The sequence below is a fragment of the Balaenoptera borealis genome (genome assembly GCF_965194805.1).
Source record: "Balaenoptera borealis genome assembly, chromosome: 3".
NCBI lineage: Eukaryota > Metazoa > Chordata > Mammalia > Artiodactyla > Balaenopteridae > Balaenoptera > Balaenoptera borealis.
In genome coordinates this window covers 11,159,453-11,183,561 of record NC_138866.1, presented here as the reverse complement: position 1 = coordinate 11,183,561, position 24,109 = coordinate 11,159,453, and the positions used below count along the sequence as shown (strand labels likewise).

At 40.2% G+C, this 24,109-nt stretch overlaps 2 protein-coding genes across 3 annotated transcripts; one reads left to right on the top strand and one right to left on the bottom strand.

Moving 5' to 3' along the window:
- Positions 1–3,525: 3,525 nt before the first annotated feature.
- GON7 (GON7 subunit of KEOPS complex) lies at positions 3,526–9,712 on the bottom strand. The gene is made up of 2 exons (XM_082384639.1): positions 9,440–9,712; positions 3,526–6,991 (listed from the first exon to the last, which is right to left on the bottom strand). Exons 1-2 carry the CDS (start codon positions 9,645–9,647, stop codon positions 6,897–6,899), a joined length of 303 nt encoding a protein of 100 aa, XP_082240765.1. The 5' UTR covers positions 9,648–9,712; the 3' UTR covers positions 3,526–6,896.
- Positions 9,713–9,837: 125 nt separating this feature from the next.
- On the top strand, positions 9,838–24,109 carry UBR7 (ubiquitin protein ligase E3 component n-recognin 7). 2 transcript variants are annotated; one of them, XM_082384567.1, is made up of 11 exons: positions 9,838–10,051; positions 11,974–12,107; positions 12,946–13,006; positions 13,886–13,981; positions 14,924–14,977; positions 15,530–15,635; positions 16,836–17,044; positions 17,220–17,369; positions 17,885–18,047; positions 19,451–19,512; positions 23,941–24,109. In XM_082384567.1, the coding sequence occupies exons 1-11, from the start codon at positions 9,902–9,904 to the stop codon at positions 24,031–24,033; spliced, it is 1,278 nt and encodes a 425-aa protein (XP_082240693.1). In that variant the 5' UTR covers positions 9,838–9,901; the 3' UTR covers positions 24,034–24,109. The 2 variants fall into 2 exon arrangements, with proteins under 2 accessions (XP_082240693.1, XP_082240694.1); XM_082384568.1 differs by lacking the exon at positions 11,974–12,107 and having other exon boundaries at positions 9,848–10,051.

Below are 24,109 nucleotides of genomic sequence, written 5' to 3'. Positions count from 1 at the left end.
ATTTACTAAGATATCTCACCAGGCACCTGAAACTTAACCTGTCTATAAAGATAAGCTGCTGATCTCTCCACCCACCAAAATCTGCTCCTCAAGTCCCCTACAAGTCTACTATCAAACAATAGGCGAGGGATCATTTTAAAATGTTATTCCTCTCAAAAATCCTTCTATAGCTCCCCTTCTCAGAATAAAAGCCGAAGTCTTTAACATGGCACACAAAGTTCTAAGTAAGTGGCCCTCGATTTCGACTTCATTTTCTACGACCCCCTCCACCCCTTGCTCCACTCCAGCCACACTAGTCTTCTTGCTGATTCTAGAACATGCCGGAAAAACATGTTTCAGGGCCTCTGCGCTCAGTGTACCTTCTGCCTGGATGCTCAGCCCTGACCGGCTCCATCATCTTCTTCAGACCTTTGCTCAACTGTCAGCTTAGTGAGGCTGCCTCTGACCACCCTGTTTAAAATTAAGCATACGCCTCCCCCGTTTTTCTCCAGAGCACTTACTGTCATATGACATGTTATACATTTTGTCAGAATCTAAACCTCATGAGGGCAGGGATTTTGTCTCTTCATGCCATGTGCCCCATGCCCAGAACAGTGCCTGCCACATAGTAGGTGCTCAGTAATTATTTACGACATGAGTGATTTTTATTGCCACTCAACAACTCTCTCACGAGGCTGCAAAACAATCTAGAGAGAATAAAGTTACTAAGTGTATAGCATAATTTGTCATGTGTTCTAGGTAAGTTTGGTTACTAAGCTCTTTCCAGTTTCAGCATGTAGGGATATATTCTTTCCAAGGCCAAGATTTAAAATGAGTCTCTCAACTTATTTTTTCCAACAGTTCTTGTGATGTTGGCTGTCTTGGGATTTTCCTTATTCATGAGAGAACAACACAGACCACAGTCACAAACAAGGTTTTAAGTGGTGGTTAGTCTTGAGAAATTCTTAAGTTACAATCATGAAAACAATGGTTTCCTAAACCACCAAACATATGCAGCAAGTATCATGAGGACATCTTAGAGCTACAGCACACACTTTCAGTACTCTGGTATCAAGGGGCAATACCTTGGCCCTATAAGGCACTCATTTAAACTAGTAATGTGCTTCCAGAAGTTACTTCTATCCCCAGGAGAATTTTTGGCATAAGAGTAAATTTCTATTTAAAACTGTACCCCAATTGCCTTGTTGCTGCCCCAGCGTGAGCTGCTACTTTTTAAAAGATTTAAATAGAGGCTTACTGTCTAGCATTCACTGTTTCCTGGACCATGTCTTTATATTATTTTATTTTATTTTTTTAATTATTTTTTTGGCTGCGTTTTGGCCTTTGCTGCTGCGCGCGGGCTTTCTCTAGTTGTGGCGAGCGGGGGCCACTCTTCGCTGCGGTGCGCGGGCTTCTCATCGCAGTGGCTTCTCCTGTTGCAGGCAAGGGCTCTAGGCAGATGGGCTTCAGTAGTTGTGGCTCGCGGGCCCTAGAGCGCAGGCTCAGTAGCTGTGGCGCATGGGCTTACTTGCTCCGCGGCATGTGGGATCTTCCCGGACCAGGGCTCAAACCCACGTCCCCTGCATTGGCAGGTGGATTCTTAACCACTGTGCCACCTGGGAAGTCTGGACCATGTCTTTAAATAGAGCAACTCTGATCCCAAAGGTCACCTGAGAACTGGAATAGTTACAGTAACATTGGGAAATTCTTTTTATACTTTGAGAATACTGCACTGGCTAGAGGGTTAAGGCTGGGCCCATCAGTTTTAGAAATACCTCCTCCCTTTCATTGATGGTACCCTATTCTCATATTTAGCCCAGCTCTCGTAAACCTCTTTAGAAGTTGCATACTCCCTCTTCTGACAAAGTAGTAGTCAGATGGGAAATGTGGACATTTTGTTTTGTTTAAGTCTGGGTTCGTTAATTTTTGCCCTGAATTACGTACATGACAATGTTTTAAACTGTTAATATGGCTGATGTGCCCTTATTAAAAAAGCATGACTTTTTTGTTTTTCTGTTTGTGTAGAAAAATATGTAACATATGCTTTTTTAAAAAAGCAAAGAGAGGGCTTCCCTGGTGGCGCAGTGGTTGAGAGTCTGCCTGCCAATGCAGGGGACACGGTTTCGAGCCCTGGTCCGGGAAGATCCCACATGCCGCCAAGCAACTAAGCCCGTGCGCCACAACTACTGAGGCTGTGCTCCAGAGCCCGCGAGCCACAACTACTGAGCCCATGTGCCACAACTACTTAAGCCCGCGTGCCTAGAGCCCGTGCTCTGCAACAAGAGGAGCCACCACAGTGAGAACCCCATGCACCGCAACCAAGAGTAGTTGCTCACAGCAACTAGAGAAAGCCCACGCAAAGCAATGAAGACCCAATGCAGCCAAAAATAAAATAAATTAAAAAAAAAAAAAAAAAGCAAAGAGAACAAGAGCATACAATGAAAATTCTCGCTCTCACTCCCAACCCCAATTCCTTCTTCCAGGTGCAGTTTGACTGTCCTTTCAGAGATACTATATGCATATCTAGCCAATATTCTCCACTAGAAGCATTCTGCACTCTGTCCTACATCTTGCTAGTTTTCATTTAACATCATATACTGCATATTGATCTTAACAACACATAGAGCTATACCTTGGTCTTTTTTTAATGGCTGCACAGAATTATTGTACTAATGTGCTTCTTTTTTAATTTAATTAACTAGGGTCTTCTGCTGATGAACATTTAGGTTGTTTACGATCATTTGTTACCAAGAATAATGCTACAATGAATAGTTTTATATATTTATCTCTGCATATGTGTGCTATTAACCATAGGATAAATTTCTATTAGTGAAATTGCTGGGTCAAAGAGCACGCACATTTAACATTTTGACAGAATCGTCAACTTGACTTTTGAAGAGCTTATACCAATTTACACTCTTACCACCAATATATTATGGACTTCACACCCTTTCCAGCTCAATATTGCATCAAAACTTTTGCCCTTTCAGTCTGAGAAGTACGAAAACTACTGCATTGTGGTTTTACTTTTCACTTCTTTGAAGTGAAATTTTCTATTGTCTTTCTGACTGGTACACGTGAGAGCTATAAAAGGAATTTTAGTTCTTAGTCATTTCTGTTGAAAATACTAAATACTTTTTCCCACTTTGTCTTTTAACCTCATTTACAAAATGTTCAGAAATTTTCATTATTATGTAATTGCATTTACTGATCTTTTCTATCACGGTGTCTGGATTTCTAAAAATCTTCCTTAGTTAACCTTCCTCACTCTGAGACTATAAAAACTCTTAGTCCATTTTCTTTTAGTACTTTTACAGGTTTTTTTTTTTTTTTTAATACTAAACATCTTGAATCTACCTGAAATTTATCATGCCCTAGGGAGTGAGAAAAGAACCCAACTTCATCACAAAAACTAACCAACTTGTTTCTCATTTGTTAAAACCTAAAGTGTTATTTTACAAATATTCTCCAATTTCTATAATAATTTTACACTCTAATCTTACTATATACTTAAATGTGAAAAATGACATCACAAGATGATTGTAGTATGATTAATTTCCCCAAACATGTTAATTTTATTTGGAACTATCACAGTTACAAAATTACATAACCCTAATACAGTTTTAACTCGGGGGTGCTCAGCTGCCCACCAGGGTAAGTTCAAACAGGAATTTCTTGTTAATCATTTTACCACAACATGAGTTAAAAAGCCTAGGTTTTTAAGATGTCTCATGTATGCATCTTACTGCAGTATGTTAGATAAGAAATGATATTCTATGTTTGTAGATTGAACAGTTCTACTGAGAAATAGGTGTATCTTTAATAGGCTAAATAGGATCTAGGGAAAAGTACTACATAATAAATTGAGGGCCACAGATGTCTCTGATTTTCCCATTTGGAAGAAAACAAACTTTATTTCCTTAAAAATACAAGCCTTCTCAATAAAAGTTTAAAAAAATTTTTGAGGGACTTCCCTGGTGGCGCAGTGGTTAAGAATCCGCCTGCCAATGCAGGGGACACGGATTTGAGCCCTGGTCGGGGAAGATCCCACATGCTGCGGAGCAACTAAGCCCGTGCGCCACAACTACTGAGCCTGCGTTCTAGAGCCCTTGAGCCACAACTACTGAAGCCCGCGCGCCTAGAGCCCGTGTTCCACAACAAAGAGAAGCCACCGCAATGAGAAGCCCGCGCACTGCAACGAAGAGTAGCCCCCGCTCACCACAACTAGAGAAAGCCCGTGCACAGCAACGAAGACCCAACGCTGCCAAAAAATAAATTTATTAAAAAAAAAAAATTTGAGCAGCTTGAAGAAATAATTCTAATAAAGTACATTTTATGAGGGGGTAAGTACAGGGGGCCAGATTCCACAGAAACATATAGTATGGGGACCTAACATTGTCTCAGAAGCTGAGAAAGTTCTGCTGAAGGAAATGTTTAAATGTTCAAACTTCCTAACTAATATTACAGCCAAGCAACAGCAACCTATTATAAAAGAGTAAAAGTTCTTGTCCTTGGCCACAGAACTCTATTAAAATAAGTATTTAATGCGACACAAAAGCACTTACATACATACATATTTGCATATGTCCATATATTTCATATTTAGAACTCCATATGTTTCATATTTTAAAAGATTATCTAAGTCTAGCATCAAGCTTATTTTTAGGTAGGATTGTGGGGTTGACTTTCTTGTATAACAGTAAAGTTGGAGCTGTTTCAGAGAATAACTGTATCCTGTATGCCTGTGGCCAACGTTTTTACCTTTAGAAGGCAGCAGATTAGAAAACCAGTCAAGGCATTTCTTTTCTACTGGTCCTTCAAGCTGGTCCCTCAAACCTTCAAAATCTTTTTTGTCATGCATGTGGCTCACTTAGGAAGACAGTATTAGAATCAGAAAAAGATCGATCAGACCTATAACCCAGACCTCCAAACACTAGACCACAAGCAAAAATATGTTGACATTTCTTCTTCATAAACATACTTACTAAACACAGAAGGAGACAAAATGTTCAGGAGCAAAGTTCAGCTACTACTTTAAAAATATGAACTATTTTAATTATACAGGTTAAGTTTTTTTAAGGATTGTATAAAGATGAAAGATTATTATAAATCAGTAACTGAGCTAAAGTCCCAATATTAGAGACATTATCACAAACTAAACAAGGTAATTTCTGACCATTTATAAAACTTTTTCTAGTTGGTATTGTTTTAATTACATAAGAGTACTTAGTGGAAGGCTGATGTTCCAAGTAAAACAATACTTTAAAGATATAAAAAGGTGTGTAAATTCAGTTTCCTTAATAGCATGTACTTTGTAAGCTATAGGTTTCAGAATGTGTAACTGGGAAAGTGCTATGGGAATCTTTCAAAGGCTAAGTGTATAACCCAAGCTCTGCCAATAAGCTCTGTAACTCAGGGCAAATACCTAACATTTGATTCACCTCTGAAATAAATCATATAATCTGTAAGGTTACTTCCAACTCTAAAATTCTATGACAATTTGTGTTTCAGTAGGTACATGCTACTTGATTTCTCTGCAGTTTAGCTATCTAAATGAATCAGGAAACACGCAGAGTAAATGAAAAATGCCTTAGTCCCTCGACAAGCAGAAAAGGAATACATACACACACACATAAATTTTAGGAATATATACATATATATATTTAAAGGATTTGATAGTCCTTTGCTAAGCAAAATCAAAGTTTGACTACAGGATGACACGAAATATCTTTTTATATTCAACACAGGTTGCTTACCTAAAGACTTATATTTGTGTTAACATAAATAGCAAATCACAGCATAAAAACACACCCCATTTAACTCTCTTAAGGTACAGGTTAAACATACATCCATTGAGTGGTACTGTCTCCAGAAGCCTGTGTACTGTGTTTGAGTGTGGATTCAAGGTTTCCTTGGGTCTCTCTCAAGGGCTCTCCTTTCTCTTCAGTATTTCTCTCCGTTCCCATTTTCCTTCTACTTATACAGAACTGTGGTGGCCCCCAAGCTGTAAGCTTATTCAGCTTTCTGCTTTCCGGAGAACTGCTTGTCTCTTTCTTGATATGCACTCCTGACGCTGCGGTATTGAGCGTAAAAAAGGAAAATGGCTTGCGGGCAGTTTCGTTCCAGGTGCCTGCTCTGGATCTAAGAGCCCCTGGTTGTTCCCCAGAAGAAGGATGTGCTGCCCTGAGGGGGAAGTCTGTATCTCCAAAGAATGGCCCATAAGGCATGCTGACGCAGAGATAGTGGCGCATAGATAGTGGCGACAGAATTATGTGGAAATACAAGGTTTACTGATTTATTGTCTAATATTCGTTCCGTACTAAACCTATATATACATTCATGCTCTTTGAATAAACTTGCCTTGCAACCATCAGTTGTCTTGGCCCTTCTGACCCCATACTGGTGCTTTTCAGTTCCTTACCCCTCACCACCAGGAACTTCTAGCTTTCTGCAGCCGGTCTGCGGCACAGAACTGCCATTCTTAAATTTAATACCCAATTTTCACCACTTGTTCATGTCAGTTCCTTGAAATGTAATTGTCCATGAGCCTTGACATGTACTTTTTATAACAGACGCAGAAGCTAAAAGATGTAGACATCACACAATTTAATCCAGAGGCTATTTAAAAAGTATAAAGAAAGAATTCAGTTGCCAACATAGCAGATTTTATACATTATTAAATGTCTATTTTATCTCCATGGTCTGAAACTTACTTCTCACTCAAGAAAAAAGATTCCTTTCTAAACATTTATTCTATCTTTCTTTGATGGAAACAGCAGAAAAGTTTCTTCTTTGAAAAAACTGTCCCAGGGGAACAAAACAAATGCTTTCCAAATTAGAGCACAAGTCTTCCTTAAATGTCAGTGTGTGATAAATAAGATATCGTAGCAGTCTTTTAAATTTCATAAAAGCTACAGTTAAGTTGGTGTTTTTGGCCGTTTTGCAGATGGTCCATCTGAGTTAGTTCTGTTATCAACGTTATTTTCATCTTCTGCATCATCTTCATCATCACCTTTTAAAATAAATATTTGTTGTATGACAATATGTTCATTGGTTGAAAGAAATATACATAGCTAAAGCAGTTGATAATGAGACCATTTCACTTTAGGGATTAATAAAACAATGGATATATCAAATTAGAAATATGTACAGTTAAAAAGACTTTGGGAATTTTGCTGTTTAAAACCTTTCTTTTCTATCAGTTTTTTTGGAGATATGATTCATATACATATTCATATTCATATAAAATTCACTTTCAAAGTGAACAGTATATTGATTTAGATATTCACTAGGTTGTGCAACCATCACCACTAATTCCAGTGTTCCAGAACACTCTTCATCTTCCCAGAAAGAAATCTCATACAAATTAGCAGTCACTTCCCATTCCCCTCAGCCCTTGGCAGCCACTAATCTACTTTCCTATCTCTTAGATTTGTCTATTCTGGACATTTCATAAAAATGAATCATAAAACATGTGGCCTTTTGTGTCTGCCTTCTTTCACTTATCATGTTTTCAGAGTTCATTCATGTTGTATAGCATTTATCAGTACTTCATTCCTTTTTGTTGCTGAATAATATTCCATCGTATGGATATATATTTTGTTTATCTACTCATGAGCTGATGAACATCTGTGTTGTTTCCACTTTTTAGCTATTACAAATAATGCAGCTATGAACATTTGTGCGTTTGTTTTTAATGGGAATACGTTTCCAGTTCTCTTGGGAGAACTAGGAGTGGAACTAGGAAACCCCAGGAGTAGAATTGCTGGGTCGTACGACACCTTTATGTTTAACTTTTTGAGGAACTGCCAAAGTGTTTTCCAAAGAAGGTACACCATTTTGCATTTCCACCAGCAATGTATGAGGGCTCCAATTTCTCCACATCCTAGCCAAGACTTGTTATGGTTCTTTCTGATTACAGCCTTCCTAGTGGGCATGACATGGTATGTCACTGTGGCTTTGATTTGCCTTTCCCTGAAAGTCAATGATGCTGAGCATCTTTTCATGTGCTTTCTGGCCATTTGTATATCTTATCTGGAGCACTGTCTATTCAAGTCTTCTGCACATTTGGTAACTGGATTCTTTTTTTTTTGGTCATTATGATGATTTTTTTTCAATTGAAGTATAACTGACCCACAACACTGTTAGCTCCAGGTGCACAACACAGTGACTCAATATTTCTGTACATCACAAAATGATCACCACTATTTGTCTTTCTAGTGTTGCGTTCTATCACTTTTCTTTCATAATTGTTACATTTTTGAAATTTTGTATATGTTGAGATATGATTCATATAAGATAAAATTTGTCATTTTAACCTCTACAGCTTTTAACAAAGGAAATTCAAACCGAAGCTTTATGGGGACCTCATTAAACATACAAAAGCATGTCTTCCTGTATGAAGATATTCCTGACCCACTATTAGTAGAACAGGCAGCAGTTACTTTTTCAGTAAGTAATGACATATATATATATATATATATATATATATATATATATATATATATATATATATATTAAATGGCTCTACCTATACCTGTCCTTATTCCAATGATAATATTTTCAACGGATTACAGAGGAACTTTTGGAGCCAAGAACCAGGACTTCTCTCTCATGGAAACAATCTATTATCTGAAGTTCGTGTAATATTCTGAATTGGTTCCTTCACATTATCTGGCAATCAAGATGGAAACAAGATGGAAAAGAAAGGAAAGTACAGTACAGTTTAAGCTCCTCTACAGAGGAATTAAGTCCTGATTCTAATATTTAGTTCTAGGTTCTTCAGCTCAGGGTAGTCAAGACTTAAAAAAAAACGAATACACTTAAATTTCCCGTTTCTACTTTCAAACTGCACCTACAAAACTGGGAAAGGAAAGGAGTCCCTGAGAGTTAAGACTTGTTCATCTTAAATCTGTTGCAATCTTCGGAACCTGCTCCTATTCTGTGACAGATGGCAGTCTTCCAAACTTGTTTGTAATTTCACACGGGGAAAATTCCTTTCCATCCTTCAACACCCAGCTTAGAAGTCACGCCCTCTCTGAAGTCTTCTTGGGTTCTCTAGGTTTGCAATAGCTACAGAGGAGCCTAGGGTCATCCTTCTACTCTTTAATAAGAGTGTTTATCTGTCTAACCCCTCAGCAGTCAGAGTTCCACAAGGACAGGAACTGAGTTTCATTCTTTCTCCAGAGCTCAGCCCAATGACTGGCATAGAGCAGTAGACGTTCAGCACGTTTTTGTGTGTGTGTGATATAAATGCAAAGAGAATCGTGAAAAGCAGCCCTGGTAAATGAGCCCAAGTACAGCCCAGATCTGGCGGAAGGTGCTAACAATTTTTAGTTGGAGTTCTTCCCCCCAGGCTCACTTTCTCCAAGTTTGCCACTCCACGCGGGCTCCCTGAGCCGACTTTCCCCGGGCGCCCCTGCCCGCCCATCTGTCGCTCCAGCACCGTCTCAGAGCTCACCGTCCAACGCCTCGTCTGGAGCCGCCGCCACCCGGTCCTGTGCTTCCCGCTGTACCGGGGAGCCGAGGAGGTCGGTCACCAGCTCCCTCATCTTAGCCACGCCCGACAACAAGCCCTGGAAAGGGTCGGCGACGTCCGGCGCCTCACAGGGCACCCGCAGCTGCTGTCGCTGACCTTCCTGCCCCACGTACTCGGCCAACAACTCCATGAACACCGCCGAGTTTCCAGAACGCGCCACGGTGACGCGCCACCCGGAAGCGGAAGCCAGCTCGCCGCCGGCGCAGGCGGGAGAAGGGAGAGGAGTAACTTCCGTTTGTCGGAAGTCGCTCCTCCCCCTTCCTTCGCTCCCCGTCTCTGGGATTGGTGCCTGGCACTGCGGCCCCGCTTCCTCCGGCCCCGCCCCTCGCGGCCGCTTTTCCCGCCTCCGCCGCGGCCGAGAGGCGGTTCGGGTGACAGTTGAGCATGGCCGGAGCCGAGGAGCCAGCGGGGCGGCAGGCGGAGCTGGAGCCCGTGGTATCGTTGGTCGACGTACTTGAGGAGGACGAGGAGCTGGAGAATGAGGCGTGCGCCGTCTTGGGCGGCAGCGACTCGGAGAAGTGCTCCTACTCGCAGGTGGGCGCGCGGCCCGGGCCTCGCCTTCCCCAGGCTCCCCTGCACCTTCTCTCTCCCGCTGGACTTACCCTCTTCCCGCCTACCGCGGCCGGCACCCCCGTGGTGGTCCGGGGCCGCTGTTCGTCGTACGTTTCCCCATCGCAGGCCCAGTTGTCCTATTACCCTTAGTCTCCTGAGCCCCCTTTCTCAGCCTGTGTCCAGCAGGGCTCTCCTTCTTTCTCGGTCTTCCTCCGTCCGGCCCCCCACGATTCTCCAGGCTTTGGCCCTGGAGCGGTTGCTCTTTCCTTCCTTTCCCGTCTCTTCTCGGTGCCTCAGCTGCTTTTCACGAAACCGTCCCCGTGACCTCTCATATCCAGACATCTTTGTCCCTACTTTTCCCATCCTCAGAGCATTTATTAGGAATCGAATGGGAGAGTCAAAACAGAGTTAAAGGAGAGAGCTCGGGATTTGAAAATCTCCCCGTGTGGGCTGGGCTCCTGGACAGCTGGTTCCTCTGCAATTTAGTTTGACAAGTGCTAGCTGGTTTTTTGGAGAGAAGAAGCAAGTACCGCATCTGTCTGCAGTCTGCCCCCCAGGGGGATAGACCGGGACCCGAACAGCTGGTGGCACTGGCAGAGGAGGGGAGGGGAGGAGAGAAAGCATTTGGAAGATGTTGTGAAAAAGGGTTTGAGGGGGTGTGATGTCGTGTTTGGTGACTCATCCTATATTTCTAGGTACAAAAATGGAGAAAGGTGGGTAGAAGAAAACTAATAAGAGGTGAGAATTGGTAGGAGGAAGAAGGTTACCTTCCAAGGGGGTGGAGTGGAACGCTGAAGGATGGGGAGGGAGACTTGGGGTCATTCTGTGGTGTGGACTGAGATCATAATACCAGTTGTCATCGTTGTCCGGTTGAGTTTACACTGCAAAGTGGTTACATTTTTTTAATACACCTTGTGTCAGATGTGTTTAATGTTGGCTGGTATTTAAAAACCTTTGGTCACCACTGAAACAACTTTTTCTCTGCTTTCCTTTTTTTAAAAAGTCTGTATGTAAGTTACCTTTGAAATGTAGTTAGGTTTTTGAAACAGACTTCCTTAACATTTTTTTTATTGTAGTGAAATATGTGGAAAAGTGCACAAACCATGTATAAGTGTTGGGAAAGCATAAACAAAAACACATGCAGGTACCTACTGCCCAGATCAAGAAATAGAACATTACCAGCATACCAGAAGCTTCCTTGTGTCTCCCCCCTTCCCAGAAGAGGGTACTATCCATTATCAGGATTTGCTTGTTTTTCTTTTAGCTTTTTACTTTGAAACATTTTAAGTCTACAGATAAGTTGAAAAAATAATAGTATGAACACCTGTGTACTTTCACATATATTCACTTTTTAACATTTTACAACATTTGTTTTTTCTTTTACCCCTTCATTGTAATAGACTTTCTTTTTTCTTTTTTCCTCAACCACTTGAAAATAAGTTGCAGACCATGACACCACACCTCTAAATACTTCAGCATACATCTAAAAATCAAAGGGATTCATTTAATGCATTGGTTTTCTCTTTGGTGGAACCACAAGCATTTTCCAAAATTAAGTATGATTATTACTTACATAAACTTACACACATTCTCCTACATTTTTATGTGTTGAAATGATTAAGCAGACCAGCTTATTCACAGCTGACTGAAAATATTAAACTTCTTTCTATCACTTTAAGAAAAAATTATATGAAAACAAGCACAAGTGTATGAAACATGCAACAGTGTTTTGGTATTCTGTTGAATAAGCTTTTTTATTAGCCTCAGTGTTTTTTATAGGAAAATCTTGACCACAGGTAATCTGATTTCAGTTATTTCTTAGATCATAGTATGGGCATTAGGTGACTCTGCCATGTTTTTTCCATTTTTTCTCTCTCCTTTTCCATTTTGGGGCTGTCTTTTAGGGCTCAGTAAAGAGACAAGCACTATATGCCTGTAGTACCTGCACCCCAGAGGGAGAAGAACCAGCAGGAATTTGCCTAGCTTGCAGTTATGAATGTCATGGAAGTCATAAACTTTTTGAGCTATACACAAAAAGGTAAAACGGTCAGAAATTGATGCTGAATGCTTTTCAAATATTTAGATTCTTTTCCAGCTGCACTTTTTTTTCTTAATCTTTTTTTTTTTGGCATTCAAAGTAGTTGTGCACTGGTAAAATGTGATGTGTTTTTATATAATATAATTGGAGAGAGCAGTTTTTCCAGAGGGCCTTTTTTTTTTTTTTAATAAATTTATTTATTTAATTTATTTATTTTTGGCTGTGTTGGGTCTTTGTTGCTGCATGCAGGCTTTCTCTAGTTGTGGAGAGCAGGGGCTACTCTTTGTTGTGGTGCATGGGCTTCTTATTGCAGTGGCTTTTGCTGCAGAGCACAGGCTCTAGGAGCGTAGGCTTCAGTAGTTGTGGCACGTGGGCTCAGTAGTTGTGGCGCACGGACTTAGTTGCTCCGCGGCATGTGGGATCTTCCCAGACCAGGGCTTGAACCCGTGTCCCCTGCATTGGCAGGCAGATTCTCAACCACTGCGCCACCTGGGAAGCCCGGCAGGCGGATTCTTAACCACTGCACCACCAGGGAAGTCCCCAGAGGGCCTTTTAAAATAAAATTATGGTGCAAACTCAAACTACTCCTGCTGCTCTGTCATTATTTTATTAGTGTTTGTGTAATATAGATATTTGTCTTTATGCATGTTAATCTCTAGAATTATTAAATCTTTTATTGTTATGTGCTTGGAGAAATTCTGGATGGCTACATGAACAACAACCAAGGTCATTTTTTAGATCCTAGAAGCCAGTTGAAAGAGGCTATGACATGAATTTAAAGAGTAAGTCATTAGATTTAAAAGAAAAATTAAAATCGGCTCTTCCTCCTTTGTTTCAGAAATTTTCGTTGTGATTGTGGAAACAACAAGTTTAAAAATTTGGAATGTAAATTATTTCCTGTAAGTAAGCACGGTAACTATAAATGCATGAAAAGTAGCTGTGATCGATATTTGTCCGAGTGGATAAAAACCAAGTATTTTCCAAAAAGGCAGTTCTTATGCTTATTCTTTGTAAATGGACAAATCAATATTAGACTGTATCCCATTTATTACTTTTTGGAAAACTAAGTAACCTTTTCAGAGCCTACAGTATAGATTGTAATTAATATGAAGGGTTTGGGGGGGAATGTTCTAAAGTGATTCAGGTTTAATTATGTTGATTGTGCTTATGCTTTAAGGTTTTTAAAGCAAAAGGGTTGACTTTAAAAACTGAATAAATAAAACTTGGTAATAATGAGTGGGTATGTGCACTCAGAAGTTTTTCAGTGCTTTTTGGATAATAAAAACTATGCTTATACGCTTTCAATGAAATAACAGAAATGAAAGAGAAAATAAGGGACTTTACATTGTTCAGTCATTGCTAAAACTGTCATGCTTTTTCCCTCCTCAAAGATTATTTTTAGACAATTTCCTTGCCTGCTTTTTACCTCCTAGTAACCTGGGGGCTTTGGCTATCACAGCTGGGCATTAAGAAGTCTTTTGAAATTCTAGGCCAATGTCAGCTTACATAGGTTGATAATTAATATTTATGATTCATTTTGCCCCAATTGCTACAAAGAAGGCATAGAAAATAAATTTTATTTTTTCCCTGTATCCTGGAAAAAGTATCCCTTTAGTAGGAATGAATTTTTTTCCTTTGTACTTTGAAAGTTAAAGACCAGCTTCTGTGGCGGGGGGGAGATATTTAATGCACAAATTTATTGAACGCATAAATTTCATGATGCATGAAATTATAGTTAAAGTTAGACCATATTATATATTGAAATTAATATCTTTCAGGACAAAGCAAAGATAAATTGTGGCAATAAGTACAATGACAACTTTTTTGGATTGTACTGCATTTGCAAGAGACCTTATCCTGATCCTGAAGATGAGGTAAGAGATTTAGAGGTTAGCACCGGGACTGTGTCATCTCTAGCCTTCACTCTTCAGCCTTTTGTCATATTTGACCCTTTAGCTGTTCAGCAGGGATTTGGGGATTGTGAAAGGATTCTAGATTTATCCCTTCTTATGAATCTGGGCTGGAGCTACAACCAGAACAGATCCCAACTATTCTTCTCATTCTTGTATCATGAGAATGAAATATTGGACAGGACTTTCTCAAGGCCAGAACTTTTTTCCTTCCTCCCTCTCTTTGCCTGCCTGTTTGCTCCATTCCCCTGAATACTTTCCAGAAAATGACCTTCAATTTCTTGCATCCCTGCAAGGAAAGAAATAGGGTGTACAAACTGGATCCTCTTAAAAATTTCAATTAGAAGTACACACAAAATTTAAAAAGAATTTTTCTTCTTCCTCACTCGTGTACCTTCTTACCTCCCAGAAACAACCACTGTTAACACTTTTTGGTATATGTATTTTTAAACCTTTTTCTGTGCGCATATAAGTGAGTGAATGTGAGTTTTAATTTCTAGTTTCCCTTTATTTTGACAAAAGTGAAAATTCTGTGCATTCACTTCTGCAACTTGCTACAATTCACATTACCTCCCTGGGCCTGGGTTTATGTCTGAAGTGAGAATACATTACTTATTTATAAAGTTTTATGGGAGTCAGAAGTAACTGATATGAAAGCTTTGATAATTGCTCACAAAGTGCTTAACTTAATGTATTCCTTCTGTAACACCAGTTCGTGGAGAATGAACTTCTTTGGCCCCTTAAATTGCTGTTTCTCCCTGTCCCCTTGACTTCTGGCATGTGGATAGCAGTTTTACAGAATTGGTAGAGAATTATTTAATGTCTAATTCTAACATGTGCCAGATTTACTTTGGTATCCCAGAATTCGCTGTAATCATTAACAAACAAATGGCTTTCCTGTGTTAGATTCCAGATGAGATGATCCAATGTGTAGTCTGTGAAGACTGGTTCCATGGAAGGGTAAGGAGAGCTTTTACCTTTTAAAGACATTGTCTTTACAAAAAGAGAAAAGATCTTGTCTTTTGGAATTTACTATATTTTATGTTATAATTACTCTTCTAAAAATATAGTAAAGATATGATCAGCATACTAGTGCAATATATTTTTCCCCCTGGCTGCGTTGGGTCTTCGTTGCTGCACGCGGGCTTTCTCTAGTTGCGGCGAGTGGGGGCTACTCTTTGTTGTGGTGCGTGGGCTTCTCATTGCGGTGGCTTCTCTTGTTGCGGAGCACGGGCTTTAGGCACTTGGGCTTCAGCAGTTGCGACGCGTGGGCTTAGTAGTTGTGGCACGTGGGCTCTAGGGTGCAGGCTCAGTGGTTATGGTGCACTGGCTTAGTTGCTCCATGGCATGTGGGATCTTCCCGGATCAGGGACCGAACCCGTGCCCCTGCATTGGCAGGCGGATTCTTAACCACTGCACCACCAGGGAAGTCCTGCAATATTTTATAAAATAATGGGCTTTTTGGACAACTTAGTGATCACAAGGAAAATGTTCGGTTTTCTGTGTTCACAGCATCTTGGTGCCATTCCCCCTGAGAGTGGAGATTTCCAAGAGATGGTGTGCCAGGCTTGCATGAAACGCTGTTCTTTCTTGTGGGCTTATGCTGCACATTTGGCAGGTAAATGTCTCTGTGGAGTTGGTATTCCACCAACTTGTGCTGTACGTTCAGAACAATTTGTATGTTCAGTACATAATTTTTATCAACTAGTTTTAACTGGACTCTGCGGAAAAAAGTATAAGATCTGTTCCTTCTCCACAAGGTGCTTATAGATAGATTGAGAGACTACCAAGAACAAATTTGTACTTAAATGGCATGATGCAGAGTATGGGTGAGACCAGAATTAGAGAAAATGGAGGAAGCAGTTTTGAATGGGATTTTGAAAGATAAAGAGATAAACATTGTTCTTAAATGTAAGACATGCTATTGGTTGGGGAGAGGGTGGTGGTATAGTTTGTCATATAGTGCTTTTATTATACTCTAAGAAATTGACCCCAAACCACTAATCAGCAGTGAATGTTCTTGAGGCATTAAATATTTTATTTTATTTGTAATGCTATATGTGTTTATTTTTAAAGTGGCAGTTACCTGCTGCTCTGGCCTCATAATTTCTTGCCCTTCTCACCTTTAGGGAACACTTCACCATACAAACCACAAGCAGCATCAGACATTTTTGATTTGTCTCAAAGTTCTTAAACTTGGTGTGCTTTCTTCTGTTCATACCCTTTCCAATTAAATCTCACTTTCTGCTGGACCTGAATTTATTTCGCATTCATCAGGTTTTCTTAACCGTTCCCCTCTGCCCCTCCTTCATTTCCTTCCCTGTCAGCAGATGGCCTCATTTCCTACTAAACTGAGATGCCATCATGCAAACTGAGTTCCCTTATCATTTCTCTTCTCTCCTTCACAGTATTTCTGTCTCTACATGCACCCTTTCTGATTTCCTTCTCTCATAAAGAAAAGCTGTTGTTTTTTCTAAAACTGCCCTTCTACCTGTATTTGCAGTTAAATCTCTTCCTATTGCCTCTTGCTTCTTGAGGTGTCCCTCTCTGTCTTTAACATGTATAGTATTTTTTTTCTCTTTTACATAGAAAGTGCTTAAGTAGTGATTGGTATTTTTAAATGATCTTTTCAGTTGTTTGACTCTTTGGATTAGGCAGGCATAACCTAAAAAAGTGTTATTTCCTTTTGTATTATTCCAGAGATTAAGGTTGACTTTCTCCTTTTCCAGATTCTGAAGTATGTTTTAATCAGACTAAGTGATTTCATTGGCTAACTGGTCTGTGGATATGTGTGTGTGTTTTTTCAATGAACCCACAGTAACCAAAGTAACTGCTGAAGATGATGGGTTGGTGCTGAATGTTGATGCGGTAGGTGACCAGGAAGTTATCCAACCTGAAAATGGAGCTTATCATGATGGTGCCCTCAAAGAGGATGTTCCAGAACGTGGAAGGGCTGCTGAGAAGGAATTTAAAGCAGAGCAGATGAACGAACCATGTACCAGCTCTAGTTCTGAAGCTGATCTCCAGGTAACATGAAATCTGAGGTATAAAAGAAATAAAACTTAAGCAAAATTAATTCTGTAAGCTATATAGCTTTGGGTTTCAATTGTACCCTTTGACTAAATAAATTCTTTGACAAAATCTAAAGTATGAAAACTATGATAGTTTAAAAAACACACTTCAAAACTTAATTTAATTTCAGACAGCATTTAAGAATCAGCATCTCAACACAGAATCACAGTCCGGCTGCAGACTTCAGGAGCTTAAAGCTAAGCAGTTTATAAAGAAAGACACCGCCACCTATTGGCCCCTGAACTGGCGTAGCAAGTTATGTACCTGCAAAGACTGTATGGTAAGTACCTGATCAAGTTCAATATTAGTATGTTTTGTGGACTGATGCCTAAAATAAGAGCACCTGAAAAGTATATTTATAAAACTGATATTAGAGTATAGAGAACTGAAAATTTTTTTATATTAAGCAAATTTATGAAATAGTATTTGCAGTCCTAATGCTTATGGAAGAAATTAAGAATTATGCAATACTTTTTATTTACTTAGCTTCATTTCAGTGGAAAATAGCTTATCTTTTTTATATCATAAAATTGCTTGGAAACACATATTACTTGAAAGTTACAGTAAGTCAGTGGTTTTTAAATAAAGATCTCTTAGATCGTACAATATCTACTGGGAAGTTGGGAGGTTTCTAAAAGAGATTTGGGCAAAAAGAATAAAACCTTCAAGCAACTCTGCTAAAAGGCTCAGGTTTTTCTGGGTATTAATTAAATAAATTTTTAGTGATTCTCATGAGGTTGACTTTCTGAGAATGACATACAGTTCTAATGGGGAAACTGGTTTTATTTTTTAAAGAAAATGTATGGCGATCTAGATATCCTGTTCCTGACAGATGAATGTGACACAGTTCTGGCTTATGAAAACAAAGGCAAGGTTGACCAGGCGGCTGACAGGAGAGACCCTCTAATGGACACCCTTAACAGCATGAACAGAGTCCAGCAAGTGGAACTTATTTGTGGTAAATATTGTTTGTGAAAGTTCATGAAGTTCATGAAGTTTCCTTCACTATTAAAAACAGTTACGTATAAGGAGGACAACTAATACCTATTTTAATTTAACACAAAGATGGTTTAAGTTTGGAATTTTATAGTAGGCCTCACCTACACTTGCTTGATTGTAATGTTGCTGGGTATTTAGCTGCTATTTTCATTGAATTAGGGTTACATGCTAGAATAATTACATGCTTGAGAAACCGTAACATGCTCTTTTGCTTAAGGGTAGATGTATGAGTAAACAATAAAAGGAAATCAATTTCTTTTTCCATCCACTGAAATAATTTTCATTGAACATTACGTGTCATCTTTTTGAGCAAACCATGCCATCTTTTTGACAGTTCTTGAGGATGCTTCAGTGGTTCACAGGAAACCACTAGAAGGGAAACATTCCCAAACCCTTAATTACAGGCTTTTACATTTTTTCCCCCAGTATGCCCAACTTATTTTAGTGATTTCTATCCTAGCCATTTCTACTCGGATGCAACCACTTTTGTGCCTCTTTTTTGACATTGATTATTCCTGTCTTATATTTGTAACTGTTTGATTAATTTCCTTTTGCCTTTATTGGACTGAAAGCTTTCCGAGGATAGAGGCTGCATCTAAAACATTTTTGTAGCCCTCAAGGTGCCTTGTACGTAATATAAATTGTTGAGTGAGTGCCCGAGTTTTAAAACTTAATGTTTGGGGCTTCCGTGGTGGCGCAGTGGTTAAGAATCTGCCTGCCAATGCAGGGGACACAGGTTCGAGCCCTGGGCCGGGAAGATCCCACATGCTGCGGAGCAACTAAGCCTGTGTGTCACAACTACTGAGCCTGCGCTCTAGAGCCCGCGAGCCACAACTACTGAGCCCACGTGCCACAACTACTGAAGCCCGTGGTGCCTAGAGCCCATGCTCCGCAACAAGAGAAGCCACCGCAATGAGAAGCCCGCGCACCGCAACAAAAGAGTAGCCCCCGCTCACCACAACTAGAGAAAGCCCGCGCACAGCAACGAAGACCCAACGCAGCCAAAAATAAATAAATAAAATAAATTAATTAAAAAAAAAAAAAAACTTAATGTTTGACAAGTACAAGATATTTCAAGCACTAGAAATCCAGAGAAATGGAAAACTTTAAAAAAAATTCTTAGCTAATCTTTTTGGGAATGACGATATCTCTGTTTTTTGAGGGTTTTTAAATGAAAAAGGGTCCCAGATGTCAAAATGGAGGAATTTGAGAGAAATTGAGAACACGTTTCTATGCAGATTTCACTTAAAGAAAAATGTGGTTTAGACTAACATACTCAAATGTCAATGGTAAGAAATATTTTGTTTCTAAATGCAAATGGCTTATCTAAAGTTTATGTCCTTTTTTGTTGTTTTGATTTAGAATACAATGACTTGAAGACTGAACTTAAAGACTATTTCAAGAGATTTGCTGATGAAGGCACAGTAAGTTGAGTTAGAGTTTTAATCATAGCCTTGTATGTTTTGAATAAAGTATCTTTTTTTTTTAGTGAAGTATAGTTGATACACAGTACTATTTTAGTTTCAGGTGTATAACATAGTGATTCAACATGTTTATAGATTATACTCCATTTAAAGTTATTACAAAATATTGGCTACATTCCTTGTGCTGTACAATATATCCCTGTAGCTTATTTATTTTATACATAGTAGTTTATGCCACTTAATCCCCTACCCTTCACTTGCCCCTCCCCCTCCCTCTCTCCACTGGTAACCACTAGTTTGAGCTTTATATCTGAGTCTGTTTCTGTTTTGTTATATTCATTTGTTTGTTTTATTTTTTAGACTCCACATATAAATGATAACATGTAATATTTGTCTTTCTCTATCTGACTTATTTCACTAAACATAATAATACCCTCTAGGTCCATCCATGTTGTTGCAAATGGCAGAATTTCATTCTTTTTTATGGCTAATATTCCATTGTGTCTGTGTGTGTGTGTGTGTGTGTGCGCGCGCGTGCGTGCCACATCTTCTTTAACCATTCTTCTGTTGATGGACACTTAGGTTGCTTCCATATCTTGGCTACTGTACATGATGCTGCTGGGAACATTAGGGTGCATGTATCTTTTCGAATTAGTGTTTTCAGTTTCTTGTATACATACCCAGAAGTGGGATTGCTGGATCATATGGTAGTTCTATTTTTAGGTTTTTGAGGAACCTCCGTACTGTTTTCCATAGTTCATTTTCTTTGATGAAAAAGATGACTGAGAGCTTAATGCAGGCAGAGGAAAGGGAAATCAATAGTAGTGAAACAGCAATGGACTAGCCACAGCAGGAGTCCTTCCCAACCCTCCGGATGAGGGACGGAGCAGTCATCCGTGATCTGGAGAGAACAGTTGTAACTTAGGAGAGGGCCGTTGGATCAGCCATACTGATTCTCCCAGTCCCGACCTTCAAGCAGGGATTTTTGGAGAAGGAAGGAAAAATGACCAGGCAGAAAAAAATGAAAGCCAGACCCCTTTTCTGTGATTTTTGAGTTCTAGTTTAAAATAAAAGAAGTTTATATTGGGGGGCTAAAACATTTCTCTTGCTGGTTAGGACGGTCTATATGCTTTTAAGGGTGACACTAATTCTATAATGTGTAAATTTTTTTTTTTTTTTTTTTTTTTTTTTTGGCCACGTGGCACGTGGGATCTTAGTTCCCCGACCAGGTATGAGCCCATGCCCCCTGCAGTGGAAGCAAGGAGTCCTAACCACTGGACCGCCAGGGAATTCCCATGTAATCTTTTAAAATAGTTTTCCAGGGACTTCCCTGCTGGTCCAGTGGTTAAGACAACGCACTTCCACTGCAGGGGGCGTGGGTTTGATCCCTGATCAGGGAACTAAGATCCCACATGTCACGGGGTGAGGCCAAAAAATAAATAAATTAATTAATTAATTTATAAAATAGTTTTCCAGTTGAATTTACAAATACTTCCTAGCCCTTTACTACTCATACATTTATGATGGACTTTTTCTTCTAAAATACTTTTCTATCTTCCAAAGGCAGATATAAAGCAAAACTTTTCTTTTCATGGCCTACAGTTGTCCTTCTGGACAAAAAATGTTTTGCTCTGCTATAGCCAGACAGACAAATGAAGTCAGACATGGGTCTGACGGACACTCGGGACATGCCCGGAAACTTGCCTTCTTGGAAGAAGTCTCTGCCAACCGAGTGCTTTCTCATAAATGTGGGAAGAACTTGTAGCTGCCTGGATATCTGGCAATGCTGCCTTTCTGCAAAATGAATTGTGGAGTCCAAAGTTAAAGAGACTTCCTAAATGGTTTTCTCATTTTTTAGAGAATGTTCCTCACTGTCACTAGGGACGGACGTCTTCCTGCTTCCCAGCAGCTCTTAACAGACAGTTATTCTCATTTCTGTTGCAAAGGCTGTCCTCTGCTTAATGCAGCCTCAGGCTTCTCTCTCACTGGAACTAAGAGGGTCCATGGGTGTAACTGTTTTGGGTTTTTTTTTTAATAAATTTATTTATTTATTTTTGGCTGCATTGGGTTCTCGTTGCTGCATGCGGGCCTCTCATTGTGGTGGCTTATCCTGTTGCAGAGCATGGGTTCTAGGCACGTGGGCTTCAGTAGCTGTGGCACATGGGCTCAGTAGTTGTGGCTCACGGGCTCCAGAGCGCAGGCTCAGTAGTTGTGGCTCACGGGTCTAGTTGCTCCACGGCATGTGGGATCCTCCTGGACCAGGGATCGAACCCGTGTCCCCTGCATTGGCAGGCGGACTCTCAACCACTGCGCCACCAGGGAAGCCCCGGGTGTAACTGTTTTAACCTCAGCACTGTTAGTGGACGTTCAGGGTCTTTCAGTTGTGTCAAAGCACATGCTCTTGCCTCTGCTTTTGTGTAGTTTGTGGTTGCTGTGCTCTTTATTGATTTTATTAGACACACACTTAAATTCACATAAAAGAAAAAAAGTAGGTATATTGTCTTTTTCCATTCACATTTGAAACAATTTTATCCGGAGTCTTCACATGTGTCTTCAGTGTGTGGATCTTTGTGACAGCTAGAGCCATTCTTCATGAGTCTGAGATAATCTGATGTGATGATTTAAAAGGACAGAAAAATATTTTTTATTGTTTGTTTTTGACATTACTAACTAGATCTTTACAAACACCTTAAGTTGTCATAAAGCTCGTCTGCTTTGGTTGTATTTGGCTATAGAAGAGAATGCTAATAAGGTCTGGGTGTTGTCAAATGATGGACTGCCCTTTATTTAATGTTTGTGTCTGACTGAAAAATAATAATAACACTTAGACACTACACATTTTCTAGGACAAACCAATAAAATGATTCATTATTGGACCCAGGTATTTATTCTTTAACATTTTTACTCTGCATGTTGGCTGTGACCATTTGAGGATGCCTAGAAACTAAAGATTACACGCTCTAATTTGTGTAATTTGTGGGCTTTTAGGTCTCCTCCTACTATATCCTTGCCAGAGAAATGTCCTTGTATTGCCTTTCAGCATTTAATGTTTGTGATCCGAGCTAGGGACAGATCCTTCACATTGGAACTCCCCAGTATCCTATTTATTAGCATTTGTAAGTGTGCGTTCCCAAGCCCAGCGCCTTAGAGCTCTGAGCTGTGGTTGCCTCCGAGTGCGTGAGCAACTCGATCTTGAGTCTGTGAGGGGTTCTCATTCCTCACAGGTTGACCCCCAGCTGACTCTTGGTGCCTGTGAGACTGGTGTGTCAGCTGCCAGTCTGGTGTGGAGTTCTTTCATTTCGAGGAGTTGTCAGATCATGTCTCACCCCAGTGGGTTATTCAGGTTGCCTGTGCCATTTGGGGATGTCGCGCTCTTACCCCTGGGGAGTGGAGAGGGAGGTTTTCGCTTTACACACAAGTATTTGTCCTCTTTCTTACTTCTCTTTCTCTCTCTCTCCCTCTTGCTCACTGTATTCCAGTGCTTTCTTTTTCTTTTTCTCTTTCCCTCCCTCTCCCTGCCCCACCTTTATTCCATTATAATAATAAGAATGTGTTACCTTTGTAATTAAAAACCATGTTAACAAACCTGTCAATTGCGGCACAGACTCACTCTTGGGGTGAGCAGGGACTCCTTCCGGGTAGGCCTGGTTTACTTTTTTATCCATATTTCCCCTTATTTTCTTATTTTTGATATTTTATTTTGCTAATAGAAACACTTTTATGTGATGTTCTAGTCCTTTTTCTGATAAAATACAAGATAAATTTCTCATTTTTATTGCATAACATGGATATTCCATTTACTGGGAGTACTGCTTCCATAGTTTTTGCCAATTATTTTTCTATTTATATAGCAAACACCTGTAATTTTGGACTCTTGAAGAGGGAAGAGTTTGGGGGTTCCTTTTTTTCAGTAAAGGAGAGAGCACACACCTCAAAAAAAGCAGATTTTCTTTGCTGTGGGTGCTTCTGCGGAACTGAAGGACATTCCCAAGACAGCTGTGTCCTGAGCGGGGCAGTGGCCTCAGGCGACCATTAGTCCCCTCAGTTTTCGTCCTGGCTCCGCCACTTTTCTCTTCGGCTGATATTCATTGAGAACTTACTCTGTGCTGGGCAGTGTTTTACAGGCCTTACATCTCATCTGCTCTTCAAACGGCCCTGTTAGATGGGTGCTGCTTTCATCTCATTCTAATGAGGAAACCGAGGGCGGTGGTGGAACCCACGCTCCGTACCAGTGTGCTGTCTGCCTGCCGCGTGACTCTGGCCGGTCTCTGAGCCAGGACGAGCTTGTCTATGCAATGGAGATAGGATAATTATTACACGTTAAAACAGTCCTTATCAGCAGTATTGTTGGACTTGACTGTGAATGTTACAGCCAGTTAGTGCTGTTCTGTGATGTTCCCTGTCCTAATCTTTGCTCTCCCTCAACAGGTGGTTAAGAGAGAGGACATCCAGCAGTTCTTTGAAGAATTTCAGTCAAAAAAGAGAAGAAGAGTGGATGGGATGCAGTATTACTGCAGCTAGACTGGAGTATGGCGCCTTCTCATCCAGCCAGTGAAGGTGCCACTTACTGTTCCAGGAATAAAAGAGGCATATTTCA

Excerpts from the sequence above, each read along its gene's own strand:
- GON7 (XM_082384639.1), bottom strand. The coding sequence starts at position 9,647 with ATGGAGTTGTTGGCCGAGTACGTGGGGCAGGAAGGTCAGCGACAGCAG. Across the intron at positions 6,992-9,439 it reads TCCAGACGAGGCGTTGGACG|GTGATGATGAAGATGATGCA; the intron begins GTGAGCTCTGAG and ends TTATTTTAAAAG.
- UBR7 (XM_082384567.1), top strand. The coding sequence starts at position 9,902 with ATGGCCGGAGCCGAGGAGCCAGCGGGGCGGCAGGCGGAGCTGGAGCCC. Across the intron at positions 13,007-13,885 it reads TGGAATGTAAATTATTTCCT|GACAAAGCAAAGATAAATTG; the intron begins GTAAGTAAGCAC and ends AATATCTTTCAG. Across the intron at positions 15,636-16,835 it reads TTATGCTGCACATTTGGCAG|TAACCAAAGTAACTGCTGAA; the intron begins GTAAATGTCTCT and ends ATGAACCCACAG.